This window comes from Aspergillus affinis (assembly GCF_023601865.1).
Source record: "Aspergillus affinis strain CMG 70 chromosome Unknown NODE_8_length_531634_cov_87_933514, whole genome shotgun sequence".
NCBI classification, from domain to species: domain Eukaryota; kingdom Fungi; phylum Ascomycota; class Eurotiomycetes; order Eurotiales; family Aspergillaceae; genus Aspergillus; species Aspergillus affinis.
The window spans coordinates 468,457-482,215 of NW_026515789.1; the positions used below are offsets into that span (position 1 = coordinate 468,457).

The 13,759-nt window shown below is 47.1% G+C and overlaps 3 protein-coding genes across 3 annotated transcripts; 1 reads left to right on the forward strand and 2 right to left on the reverse strand.

Moving 5' to 3' along the window:
• Positions 1-963: 963 nt before the first annotated feature.
• Positions 964-1,811, reverse strand: KD926_011122 (O-methyltransferase; the record flags this gene model as incomplete). Its single annotated transcript, XM_053096109.1, has 3 exons — positions 964-1,006; positions 1,073-1,704; positions 1,758-1,811. 3 exons carry the CDS (start codon positions 1,809-1,811, stop codon positions 964-966), a joined length of 729 nt encoding a protein of 242 aa, XP_052959930.1.
• Positions 1,812-8,882: 7,071 nt separating this feature from the next.
• KD926_011124 (alpha/beta fold hydrolase) lies at positions 8,883-9,659 on the reverse strand (the record flags this gene model as incomplete). The annotated part of the gene is made up of 1 exon (XM_053096111.1): positions 8,883-9,659. The coding sequence occupies one exon, from the start codon at positions 9,657-9,659 to the stop codon at positions 8,883-8,885; it is 777 nt and encodes a 258-aa protein (XP_052959931.1).
• A 1,011-nt stretch (positions 9,660-10,670) lies between these two features.
• Positions 10,671-11,462, forward strand: KD926_011125 (uncharacterized protein; the record flags this gene model as incomplete). Its single annotated transcript, XM_053096112.1, has 1 exon — positions 10,671-11,462. One exon carries the CDS (start codon positions 10,671-10,673, stop codon positions 11,460-11,462), a length of 792 nt encoding a protein of 263 aa, XP_052959932.1.
• Positions 11,463-13,759: the final 2,297 nt, after the last annotated feature.

Consider the following 13,759-nt stretch of genomic DNA (forward strand, 5'->3'; position numbering starts at 1 on the left):
ATCATCGAAGGAAGCGATAAGCGAATGGAAAATTGTGCGATAAAGTGGCAGCGCCAAGATTCGAGACCGGCGGGGGATTCGACGCGGGGGCTTTGCTTTGACTTTATCCTCCTCTCTCTTCCGTGTCACCTTCGGCAGACAACCGCATCACTTCTCGCGCCACTCCAAGACCCTGCTATCTGCCACAAATAAGGACTCAATCCCAGCATGGCTTCGATCGATTATCTAAAAACCTCGAAAGCTGTCCGATCCCTGCCTATACTACTGTATACGCGGATCATTATTTGCCCGGACGTCTCCCGTCGATCGCCGATATAGGAGATGAGGTTTTTATGCTGAAGCTTCTACATTTTATGGAATGTGATCGTCATGCGCTATAGGTAATTTTCTCATGCATGAAGCAAGGTGTCTCTATAGGATCTACAACGAACTATAGTGGCAAACAGTTCGTATGTCAATGTGATCTCATACTGCAGTAGCGTCTCTCCATTTGGCATGTATCAAGTATGGCTAATTCATCATTGGTTGTGATCGAAATTGTGGTGGCATTACAACATGCGGTGTAGTAGATACACCAGCAATAAAACCAAAATGCGAGTGCATCAAATGATCTCTCACTAGTCAAGGCGGCTCACGAAAGGCAGTCCTACCGCACTTTTGATCAACCCGGCCACAGAGCGTGCACGACTTTTTCATCTTCCGATCTCCTTGCGATTAATTGGTGAGAAACCAGGAGCATTTTCTTACGCTACGGAATCATAGTTAGCGATCTTAGGACCAATCGCCCCTCTCATTTTGGGATTATGGTTCCTAGAGATCAGAACGTCTAGATATCTATGTCACAAAAAAAATGATTATAGCAAAGTTTGGCAGATTCCAGATCGATATGGAATCTCAGGCACACCCTACATTATACTACCCTAAACTGAACATTCAGTTCACATATAAACTCGGTGCAATTATCTATATCAATTTTGAAATCCAAAGAGCATCCTGGAAAACAAGCCTAGAGTTAGCATGTGTATCATATCACAAGCCAGATAAATAACGCCCAATTCATCGTATTACTCACTGCTGTCCATTAGCGAGCATATAGGGCAATCTCTGAGACTCATACTTGAATCTCCTGCCTTCATCCTCCTCCCTTCCATCAACCCACTGCATGTAATCCTTTGCTCCAGGCGCGTCAACATTGTCGGCCACAACAAAAGCCCCAACCTTCAGCAATCCAAGTCCTTCTGCAGTCTTCAAATCACCCAGATACAATCTCTCGTAATGGTCGATGAAAAGCACATCAATCCCCGTCTGCAACTCCTCCGCGACCTTCCCCAACGACTCCGAGGCCGGTCCAACAATTACTTGAGTGAAATCGCCTAGCTCAGCGAATTCAATAAGCGCCTTCGCCACAGCTGCATACTCATCGCTAAACTCGAGACTTAGATATCGCGTCCCGCCGACACGACGTACCTCGTTCCCGAATTTGATGGCCGAGTAGCCAACATACCCGCCTAATTCGGCCATGGTGCTGGGGCGGGCAGAATTGATCAGGTCCATGATTGGAGTACTCCGCTCCGGACCGATGGTCATCATACAGATATTTTTCTCGGTGGCCCAGCGGTCGATCTCGGAGAGGATCGCTTCGGGTTGGTTGCAGAGACTGGGTTGAGAGAGGATGTGGGTTTGGAGGGTTTTCTCGTGGCCATCCTAGATAAAGAGTTAGCAAGGAGAAACTAGATTAAGGGACGGGCAGCCTTTACACCGTGCCAGACAGTTGCCTTAGAGGCCGTCACATATTGATCATAAGAATCCATCGCTGAAATATGTGTATGTGATGTTACCCGACTGAATCTGAAGAACTAAAAGACGTAGCAAAGAATCAGAGATAAATAAATATAATTCTGTCAAACTATCAGGGGAACTTGACGTCCTTAAATACATTTTTCTGGTCCATCCACTATAGCTCAGGCTAAGCCGGTAAGGCCTGTCTCGCATTATCAGATCGTTGCATGGGCCCATCCATTCCCTCAACATCTATCGGGCATTCTGTACGCAGGCCCTTCATCTCCGAAGCTCAAATAGGTGGGGAGCGCACAATTTCATGTGCACGGCCATCACCAATTCGTTTTGACTCGGAGATGTCAGTATGGTACTTTCGTTTTCCGATGTATCCCATGTCCCCTCTCTGCCTTAATTTGATAATCTGATAAGATTGGTGTGATTTATGTTCACCGGAAGTCTGCAGTGGAATCATCTAATGACGAATCGGCGAAGTATACCTATCGGCGTAACGCCGGAGATGTTCTCAGAGGGCGTCGGAGATGTGCCAACGCCCCACCTCATGCGAACCTTGGGATTGCATAAAGGGTTGAGGACGCTCCACCCATTTGACCCTACAGCTTTCAATCTCGAAAATTGAGAAATGAGTTAACAGTCAACTATTTTTCTTAATACTTACTAAATCACTCGGGTGTTGACACCAAATTATTATTACTAGTGACCCATAAAACTGGGCATAATAAGGATAAAAGAAGTGCAGATATAATTTCTTACAACAGTGGTCATGTCTAGCGCAGAGATACATTCAAACAACATGCACGCCGTATCCTCTCGAGGACTCGCTCTTGTCGCTAAGATGCCGGGTTTCTTTGACGTTTTGAAGGATCTTTGGGACCCTGAGTCGAACCCCAACGGCATTGTGAACCTCGGACTTGCAGAGAATGTAAGAACGGAATGTGCTCTGCCGTATATAGACTCATTGGCTGACTGGTTCAGGGCCTAATGCAATCAGAAATGAAAGATTTTATCAACCTGCAGGTAGCTTTTCCCTTCCTCTATATCATGAAATGGTATAACAACTTTGGATTACCGATAATGACATGATTGTAGCCTCGCGCTGACAGCCATGCTTTGACGTACGGGGATGGTTTCTCCGGGTCAATCAAGCTGAAAGAGGCGCTGTGCCACTTTCTGAACCGGCACTTTCAGCCCCATAAGTCTCTCATCCCTGCTCATATGGTCGTCACATCTGGAGCCAGCAATGCGATCGAGAACTGTGCGTGGGCTCTGTGTGACCCCGGCGACCATGTTCTCGTTGGACGGCCCTACTGGACTACTTTTAGGACCATGCTTGGTAACCGTGCTGGGTACATCATTGATAGACTGACACCAAGGCTTTCGGATCAGGCTAACTTATAGCAGTGTCAACATCGTTGAGGTGGAATTTGGGCCAGTAGATCCGTTCAGTCTGGAAGCTGTTAACCGATGCGGGGAAGTGCTGGAGCAGTCAACACACGCAGGCAAGAATATTAAGGCAATTTTGTTATGCTCTCCAAATAATCCGTTAGGTGTGTCACTTCAATAAAAGCTCCCTTCATCACTGCTCGCTAACGTTTACACAGGCCGATGTTACGCCGAAGAAGTTTTACAGGCATACATGAAGCTTTGCCATAGATTTGGCCTCCATTTGATATGTGACGAGCTCTATGGACTCTCTGTCTGGGAGACACCAGATAGTAAAGACCTTGTTCCTTTCAGGTCAATTTTGTCGATTGACGCAAAAGAATTCATGGATCCTGAAATGGTGCATGCTGTTTGGGGCATGAGTAAAGTGAGTCCTTCCGGTCCCCTGCTCCAGTATGGCTTCAAATTCAACGTTAGATAGGACTTCGGGGCGACAGGCTTGCGAATAGGAGCTCTGATAAGTCAGTCAAACAGACAATTTCTAGATGCATGCGAAAGCATCTCGTGAGTTCTCGTTCGAGTATACGGACACCAGATCCTAATACTGACAATTCTTGATCAGACTTTTCAGTTTCCCTTCCAGTCTTGCTGATAAAACGGTGGCATCTCTTCTAATGAATGACGAGTACACGGATAGGTTCATCGCTCTGAACAGAGCACGGCTGTCTGAAAGCTACCAGCATGTGGCCAAATTCCTTCAAGACCATGGAATTCCGTATCAAAAATCAAATGCGGCTCTCTTTATATGGATGAATCTTAAGGCCATTGTCAAAGACAAGAAGGAGACGGACGAGGACATTATGAAGAGGCTTCGCGCAGAGAAGGTCTACATCACTTCCGGGGCTACCTCTGCCAGCGAAGAGCCGGGTTGGTTTCGGTTAGTTGTCGCGCATCCCAAACATGTTTTAGATGAAGGATTGAGACGTATGCTTCATGCTGTGACAAACATATAGGGATAGAAGTGCAGGCAATGTGTGGGCAATTATATCGCTATGATTAGTCTTAATTTCCGGCCCTTGGCTTATGCCGCTGAAGAGTGACACTATCTCGGATTTGTTCCGATTTATTTGCGCCTTTATCGCTAATTTGGCGGGGGTTTTAAGTTGGTAGTGGGATTTTGATGTTGGGAATAGTAGATTCTAAGAATACAGTTTTTTATTGGGAAAAGTCCGATCTTAACTCCGATCCATCGCTCACTCTTCTCCAAGGTCTCCGACGTTGCCGACTCTCCCGTCTCGGACGTTCATGTAAATTCCAGAATTAGCTTAATTAAGCCTTGAAGTCCATCTGATATGATTTCGTCTCCGAGATAAGGCAAATATGTTTTCATCATCGCCTACAGCCGAGATCTCCGCACAGAAAGCAACCAAATTCCGTCCTCGTCGGAAGCGAAAGCCCATCAGTTGTACCCCTTGCAGGGAGTCCAAACTCCGATGTGATCGACAGCAGCCGTGTGCAACATGCCGGCGAAGAAATCTGGTGCCTTCTTGTATATACCCTGGTTCTGCTTCGAAAGGTTCTACTGTGTCTTCTACGCAAACAGACACGAGATTGCTGTTGCCATCTACAGTCTCTTCGGTACTGAGTACCGGTCATGTACTACTATCTCCGCGCCGAGAACATGAGACACCAGAAGATAGAGCAGCTAGTGAAGGACATGCTCGCTGGGATCAAGTATTCGAGAAGCTTACTACTGAGCTATGTTCTCCTCCTGCTGATCAAAGAGAGCCTGCCGTAACTCAGCTGGAGGGTTCTTATTTCCCATTCTCCATTGGACCTCCGATTCCGAAAGGAGATCTACTAGCCCAGCTTCCACCGCAGGAATGTTGCGGCTATCTGATATCCCAATACTTTCTGCGTCTTTCGCCTTTGTTCCATGTGCTGCACGGTCCAACCTTCCAAAGGCAGTGTAACCAATTCTTGGACAGCCCGCTGGAAGCCAATCTTTCATGGTTGGCGTTACTTTTCACGATATTGTCTATGATTCTTTACACAATTGAGGATGATGATATCATTCTGTCTGAGCTTTGGGCTCGTGAGCTTCGTCATAAGGGTCTCCGCTCGGTGGCCTCCCATTTCAGGAAATTGGCGATGATGTGCCTGTCTCAAGATCAGTTTCTTATTCGCCATTCCCTGAATACCCTCGAAACTCTTTTGATCCTCATCTACTCAATAAGCCACAATGACGGGGTAGAACAGACCTGGGTACTTTTAGGTATGACATTCCTCTATTCAGCTGAATCTTCTAGGGTTGACGTCTCTGTCAGGAATGGCCCTAAATATAGGAATCGCTCTACGATGCAATATTAAGGACAAGCCTTTCAATATGGGTTGGATTGAGTTCGAGCGTCGCCGTCGCTGCTGGGCCGGTATCTTGCTTCTTCATACCTACCAGGCAATCCTTTTCCGAGATGTGGACGTATCCTCACTCCTCGAAAAAGAACGAACGATACCCGCTGATGTCAACGACAGCGATATCTAGGACGATGGAATCCACCAGCCATCCAGCCAACCCACCCAGGTGTCCGTCATCATGTTCAAATTTCGCCTCTTCGAATTCTCCAGCCGCATCTGTCACCGTCTCTCCAGCGACTCCAGACTAGACGAGCATGCTCTTGTCTCCTTTGATTCAGAAATTGCCAGCGAGCAGGCCCAGTGGGACGCCAAGTGCTTAATCGACGGGAAGCCCAGTGTCCTCGACATCGCCAGTTACGCTCATTGGTGCATCCTGCAACAATACGCACATCAGCTCTATCTCCTCATCCATCGAGCCTTTTGTCGTCCTCGCTCCGCTGGACCCTGTCGTGTAGACTCACAGCTAAAATGTATATCCTCGGGCGCTGCCTTGCTTGAAATCCATCGCCTGTTCTACGAGATCCCGCGCTTAAGACATTATCGCTGGTATGTCTACGGGATGACGAGTTTCTGTGCGCTACATGGGGCAGTGGTGCTGGCGTCGTGTCTACTCATGTAGCCGGGTGATTTCGACACCTCGTCGTATCGTGCGGCTTTCGTTTCGGCCGTCTCGAGAATAGAAGCTCTCCGTGCGAGGAGTCCGATCTGTGTCAAGGCGTATCCGATACTTCGGCATTTGCAGTAAGTAACCTTTTCACTGTCCCCTCTCGACATCTGCATTAAATCGTCCTAATTAAAATCATTAGGACTATGCTTTCGCCGGAAATGTTCCGGTGGTCGACTACCTCGGGTTTGGAATCCAATAACGTATTTGATGAATGGATTGATGACATGCCCTGGCTGAATGGACTTGGCACTCGCTTGTAGTAGATCCACTAGAACTGATATAGCCTGTAGGAAAGTTGCTAACATCATCATCGCAACCACCAACTTAATCCTCTTTTCCTCTATTTCCCCTAATCCTAAAAGAGGATTTTCCAGAAACTCATTATGTCGCGAGTAGCATTCATTATCTTTACGCATATTATACATAAGATGGTGGGTGGTTGGGTCGCCACAAATAGAGACCATTGTATGCAAACTGAGTTTTGTTATAGCAGCTGGGTAGACTCTGACAGTCATATAAAATGATACCGACATAGTTGTAGAAGATCTAGACCAGTAGGGGGCCCCTTTAAGTGGATGAGGCGCCTTTTTTATGCGACGGACATTGCCCGGCGGAAGAAGACTAATCTTAAGGTTACAAGTCTTGCGTCGGGCTTCTATGATAAATGAACACTAACTGCCAATCTGCTATAAGGCTTTGAATTTGACTCTCTTCCTTATTAGACAAATTAAATTCCAGATTCGCGGGAGCTGCATGTGCTCGTCCAGTGAAAAAATAAACAGCCCAACGCGGGGGTCACCCGCAGCCTTAAGATCACCATCCACAACGTGGAGGCCTCCCACAAGAGAGACCTGGCACTTCTTTTTTTAAGTGGAATTCCATCAAAAGTAGAAGTCTTACGCTCTACCGATTGAGCTAGCCGGGCTAGATAAGAACCAGTTGTCAAAAAGTGCTACTTAAAGCATATCAGAGTCATACTCAATGACTAGATACTTCAGAGGACACAGTGGATTCTATCAATCGGAAATCATAATCCTTCATTCTAATTGCTATGTATAACGTCCAACAGAAAAGAAAATCCCAAACAAGCTCATTACAATAGCTTTTGGCTCCTCTGTTAAAACATTAATGTATCAACTTAATCGGTAGAGTATGAGTTCTATTTTTGGTGGATTTCCACTTATTAAAAAGAAGTGCCAGGTCTCTCTTATACGAGGCCTCCATGCTGTGGATGGTGATCGTAAGGCTGCGGGTTCCCCGCATTGGGCTTGTATTTCGGGAGCGAGGCTCCTTACTTTTTTGTTGACTGAGCATGCACATTTGTGGGCCAAAAATACACGATTAACTGGATTAAATACACTCAGTCAGAAGAGCGTAATACTGTTAGTTAACCTCACAAATCCCATCCTCTGGATCTTACTAACCAATCATCCCGTCTAATATTAAGGTCGCAAGTGAGTGAGTCTTGCGTCGGGCTTCTTTTTTTCCTTTTAACTAACTTAGTTAGTTAGTTAGGTTAGTTAGTTAAAGCTTTTCTGGTTACGTAATCTTGATTGGTCAGTTGATTTTTCTTTAACTAGTATGATTGTCCACGATACCATGCTCGGAAATCCCAGTCCGATATTCAGACTGTATTACATGAGGCGAGTGAAATGGGTCACAGTGCAGTGGTGCAGATCCTCTTACGGAGTAGACAACAAAGCTGGTGCAAATGTGAAGGATCGATGGGGATGAACGGCATTGCCAGGCACGATGAGGCAATATGATGATGGTTTCGTTAATTATTGTTGGAACAATATTGTCAACCAGGCCAGAGAGGTGGAGTATCCTGACCTAATCCACATACCGCACAGCACCTTGCTTGGTCTAGACTTGGCCTACCATTCCAAATGGCGTACCAAGGGATCAGGAATGCATAGGTGTAAACAAGTGGAACTATAAATAGTTAGGCAGATTGTAGTTTAGAAATGACACTTCACTTTTACCCACCGAGCATATACCTACATTCCATTGAATCGATAGGATATCTGCTTAGGGCAATGACCAAGTCAACCGACAATTATTTTTTCTTCTCTTTCTGAATAACTTTGCTAATTTTATCCCAGGACATCTGGCAAGACATATTAGATGAGGCGCCACAATAAAACTATACACGCATACCTAATTTATCAATTTGTGACAAAGCTAAACGTCATGCCTATAGACAGACCCATTCATATCTAGCAGTGCCGGGTATGCAGTGTCACTCATAGCCCTTCTCGCCCTAGTAAACGCTGCTCCCGAAAAATAGCCAGCAGAAAAAAAAAAGGTTTGACCTAGATATCCCTGCTTAACCCATTAATCAAGCCTTGTACATACAGCAAGCATGTAGATCAAGATGACAGCTGATTTGTTTTATTCTATGAATTTTTTTTAAATAAAGTGATACTAATCAGTACTATACAATCTTCTTGATAAAACTCATACTAAATCTATATTAAACCTTTATAGTTACAGATTAAGATTTTTAAATCTGAAGTCCGAAGCACAGAACCCAAGTCTAACAAAGACATATTTGTTGGCTGCATCCCGGAACTCTCAGCAGCTCCTTTCCATACCTCATAGCACCAAAAGAAACCCATTACAAGTCCCGCACAAACTTCTCAATCAACCTCTCCAACTCCTCCGGTGCCTCCGTCGGCGGAAAATGCATGACCCCCTTGAGCACCTCCAAGCGGCAGTTGGGCATGGCATCGGCGATAGGTTTGGCTAGGGAGTCGATAGGATTCGCCTGATCTAGATCACCCTGGACCACTAGCCCTGGGATCTTCAAGGTGGTATACAGGTCCCCCATCTCCCACGCCAGTAGCGCCTTAGCTTTGTGTCGGCGGGCATAGGCCGGCCACTTGGCGGCCTCCAGCGCGGTCGGCCTGTCAAGGCCCATTGCGGTATAGAACTCGACGCATATGGCGGGACTCTCCACGCCAGCGGTCAACATCTCGTAGCTTAGAATCTTCTGGATACGCGGCCCGTCGAAGTAGGTGGCCGTCTGGATCAGGCCGGCGACGCGCTCCGGGTGCGCCAGACAATAGGCGACGGCGATATTCCCGCCCATCGAGTGCGTCACTAGCACGATCTCTGTGGCATCGGGGAGGCGCGCGGCGGCGAGGACGGCGTGTAGATCGGCTGCGTGGTGGGGGATGCTGTAGGCCGTTGAGTCGGTGGGCTTGGAGGATCGCCCGTACCCGCGGCTGTCGTGGGCGATGCATCTATATCCCTTGGGGCTGAGGCGGGCGATTAGCGGCTGCCACAGGTTGGCGATACCGAAGTAGCCCGACACGAAGACCAGGGTGGTTGGGCCGGTGCCGTGGGATTCATAGTAGATTTCTTGGTTGTCGTCGGTGGGGGCGAAGCTCATGTTGTTGAAATGATTGTGGATTTTCGTTCTTGATGAAAAAAGGTACCTACTATCCTTGTGATTGTTGCTTGTGTTGTATTTTTATCTGGTGGGAATGCTCAATGTTAAAGCAACACTGTTGCTCTTAAAACTGGTGTCATACCGGCATCCCACCCAAGATTCTGGCTCGATGACAAAGGAATCATGTGTGGCATAGTTACTTTGTTCACTGATTTGTCAGGCGAAGATTACCACCGGAGTATGGCACTATCCCACCGGCTCGGGGCAAAAAGGCTGGAGAAGAAACAAGCTACCATAAATCTCTGTCTCGGACCATTGTTTGAGTTAGGCATTCGATCCCAGACAGCTTTTATTAATTGGCCAATTGCATTTCTATAAAAAAATTAACTAGGATCTCGATTAAAGCATTGTAATCATTTATATGCTAAAGTATAGCAATCAGTAACTCGTGGTGATGCTTGTATACGTGGCCAAGCTATAGAAAGCACCGGATCTATAGAAATTGTACTCTAACCTTTATAATCTCTGTGACGGTCTACAAAGGAGCCTACCTCTTTCCCTTTTTCTAACTCTCCCGCGGTCGCTTTTTTCAGTTATGGGGCGTGTTAATCAGAGAAAATGCATGGTAATATCGTTCCTATGACCTAGACACGTGTTCTTCATGACTCACGACACACTAATCTACATCAGCCTATATCATGCAACTCCTCCCTTTTCAGACTCTCGTAAATGGGAGCTTCTAAATTCCTCAACTCCCTGTCAGACATATATAAGACATTTTATTTTCAGCCCAAAACAAGTCGAACAGCTTCTAGTGTTGCAGCAGTAACAAGTTCAGCTTAGTGTCCGTAAACTAGTGAGCTAAGCCACAAATGGACATAGTCACGTCCCAACGATAACACCCTCTCATGTGCTCAATCGTCCGTAAACATACGGACGTCCACTTAAAAGGCTGACCGTGTCTGCACTCTGCTTCATCGTCCATCTCCATCGCCCATACTCCTATCCGCAATGACTACCTTTCACTTCAACGGTCAACAGCTAGATAATGACCTAGTGACATCAATATCTTCCCTTCTCGACGTTATTAATGTCCCGAATCTGCTTTGGGGCAACTATCTGTTAACTGTCTACGGAGTCCCGACGGTTGTTGATGTTAGTATCCTGTCCAGAAATGACTGGTTTTCGAACATCACTAACACTATGAAGGACGTGTCCTTCGTCGTACCCGATGCACTTATCGAAATCTCCTTTTCCACCATCGCTGAGGCTGGCTTTCATCTCTGCTCGCGATATTTAGACTGCCCACATTCAAATTCAATTCAATGCCAGCCACCCTATAAGCACCTACATATCGATGATGAGCTTGCGATATTTTTGCACAAAAAGTCTGATGTGCTTTGGGAATTCCCAGAATTTGAGGCTGCTTTCCACGACTCCAGTGCGGACATTATGTTCGCATCTGACGCGAGGCTTCCTCCAGCTACTTTAGGTCGCGGTCGAGGGCGTTTTCCACACCTAAGTTCCGTCCGAATCCCTAGTGCCTCGAGATACTGTGAGGCTCTTATCCTTTTGCTTTGTCGAGATTACGGAACTACCCGCGAGACTTACTGGTTGGCAATTTTGACGTATATGCTAGAGTTCGTTGATGGAACGGACATTTTTAATGAAGGAGGTCTAAGAGAGGGGCATAAACAGTTTTATCATGCCCTAAAACTGGGCGATCCAACTATGTATCCAATATTGGAGGAACTCCGCCGTGACTTTATAAAGCGGCGGCTCCTACAAGTCAGGCAAGATTGACCGACACGACCCGGATTAAAGAGGCCGCCATATTTGTAGTGTTTCGGAGACCGCAGCGAAGGATATGTGAAGTTAGCATTGGCCGGCCTCCAGAAGAGTGGCCCTGAAGGTATACTGCGCTGCGGACAAATGAGGTTTGAGTGGGTCTACACACGGTGCTTCGCGGTGCGTGGACATAAGTGCACGGGGGAGTGGCGGAAGGCCTGGCAGATTGGCCAGAAACGGCGTCGATTGCGGCCGTTTTGGGCTGCTCGTTTGCCGTCTTCTAGTTTAAGGTAGTAGTAATCTGTGATATAAAACATTTATTAGATAGATCTCTTAGCACCCTTATTAAAACAGCAGTATCCCGAAGAGGAAACCTACGGTCATCCTAGAAAATCAAGTACGTATAAGTCTAGATGTTTTATGTTGTTGGTGATGAGATCACCGATTGACGTCAACTGCCGCATCCCTGCTTCCCGAGGCAAATCCGGTCGGATCAGTTCCACGTGCCGAGAGAATAAGAAGGGGGAGGGATACCTCTGACACATGGAAACTTAGATTCGAGTACATTCAATCCTTTGATTCTGATCCTGTTGGGCATAATACTCATAAATTGCTTGGATTGAATTGAATTTGATAACACGTTCCCTATCATCATGGGCGAGAAGTACGGCGACTATCAAACGGAGATCTACGGCCGTGGGGCCATGATGGGCCTTCTGCCGACCGTTACAACAGATCCCAGGCTGCTTGAAGAGCAGGCGAAGAAGGCGCTAAGTGCGCGCTCGTACAATTATATTGCTGGAGGCGCGGGAGAAAAGGCGACCATGGATAGTAATCGGTTGGCGTTTCGGCAGTGGAAGCTGTAAGTCATTCTTGAGCTGTGTGTTCAATCGGGCTCTGTATGTTTTAATTGAAGTGGGATGGTAGCTAATATTAGGTAGGATCCCGAGGATGATGAAGCAGGTTTGTCTATTCGATCAATCATCGCAAAGAACAGCTAGTGACATGTTGTAGCTGGATAACCAAAACCTCACGGTAAACTTATTCGGGCAGGAGTATCCCAATCCAATACTCCAGGCACCAGTGGGCGTGCAATGCCTATTTCACGATGACAAGGAGACCGGGCTAGCGGAGGCCTGTTCGGAGGCCGGAGTGCCATACATCCTTAGCACGGCCAGCAGCAGCACGATCGAGGAAGTGGCTACGGCAAACGGCGACGGGAAACGATGGTTCCAGCTCTACTGGCCGATGAGCGACGACGTTACACTATCGCTACTCAAACGCGCAAAGGACAACGGCTTCTCGGTCCTGGTTGTTACCCTCGACACGTGGTCGCTTGCCTGGCGACCAGCGGATCTCGACAATGCTTACATCCCTTTTATCAAGGGGATTGGAAACCAAATTGGCTTCAGCGATCCGGTGTTTCGGAAGAAATTCGAACAGGAATCCGGGAACAAGATCGAGGATGATATTGTTGGTGCTTCTAGAGCGTGGACCTCGGATGTGTTCCCTGGCCGACCGCACACATGGGAGCATGTCTCCTTCCTCCGAAAGAACTGGGACGGTCCCATTGTGTTGAAGGGAATTCAGCATGTGGAGGATGCTAGACTGGCTCTGAATGCTGGATGCGACGGCATTGTTGTTTCTAACCATGGAGGTAAGTATACTTTGCTTGGAAGACGTTGGCAAGAGATAACAGACTAAAACCGTACAGGCCGACAAGTTGATGGTGCGATTGGGTCTTTGGAAGTTCTTCCAGAAATTGTCGAGGCAGTCGGTGACAAGATGACTGTTCTCTTCGACTCGGGGGTTCGGACTGGCTCCGACGCCATTAAAGCGCTGTGCCTGGGGGCTAAGGCAGTCCTTGTAGGCCGACCAGCGATCTACGGCCTTGCTGTTGATGGAAAGAACGGAGCGAAGGCCGTACTGAGGGGATTGTTAGCGGACTTATGGCAGAACATGGGATTGGCGGGAATCCGGACGGTGGCCGAGTGCACTCCAGACAGGATCAGGAAGATTCAATATCCTGGAGACACCAAAGCGATGCTATAGTAGGACAAAAAGTATCATTATGACGGTCGATGTAAATTTTAGAAATTTATGCACATAATTCCGAATAGAGAAAGATTCACATCAACTGAAGACCAAGGATAAAATTACTCAGTATAAAGAGGAGATGATCAATTCCGGGGTAGAAGCGGAAGGACGGAAAGAAGATGACGTGGAGCTCGGGGAAGCAAGGCACCCCTGGGCACTCAGGCACTAAGGCATCAAGGCAACAGTGGCAGTGGAAATCCGATCGAATGCAGGAA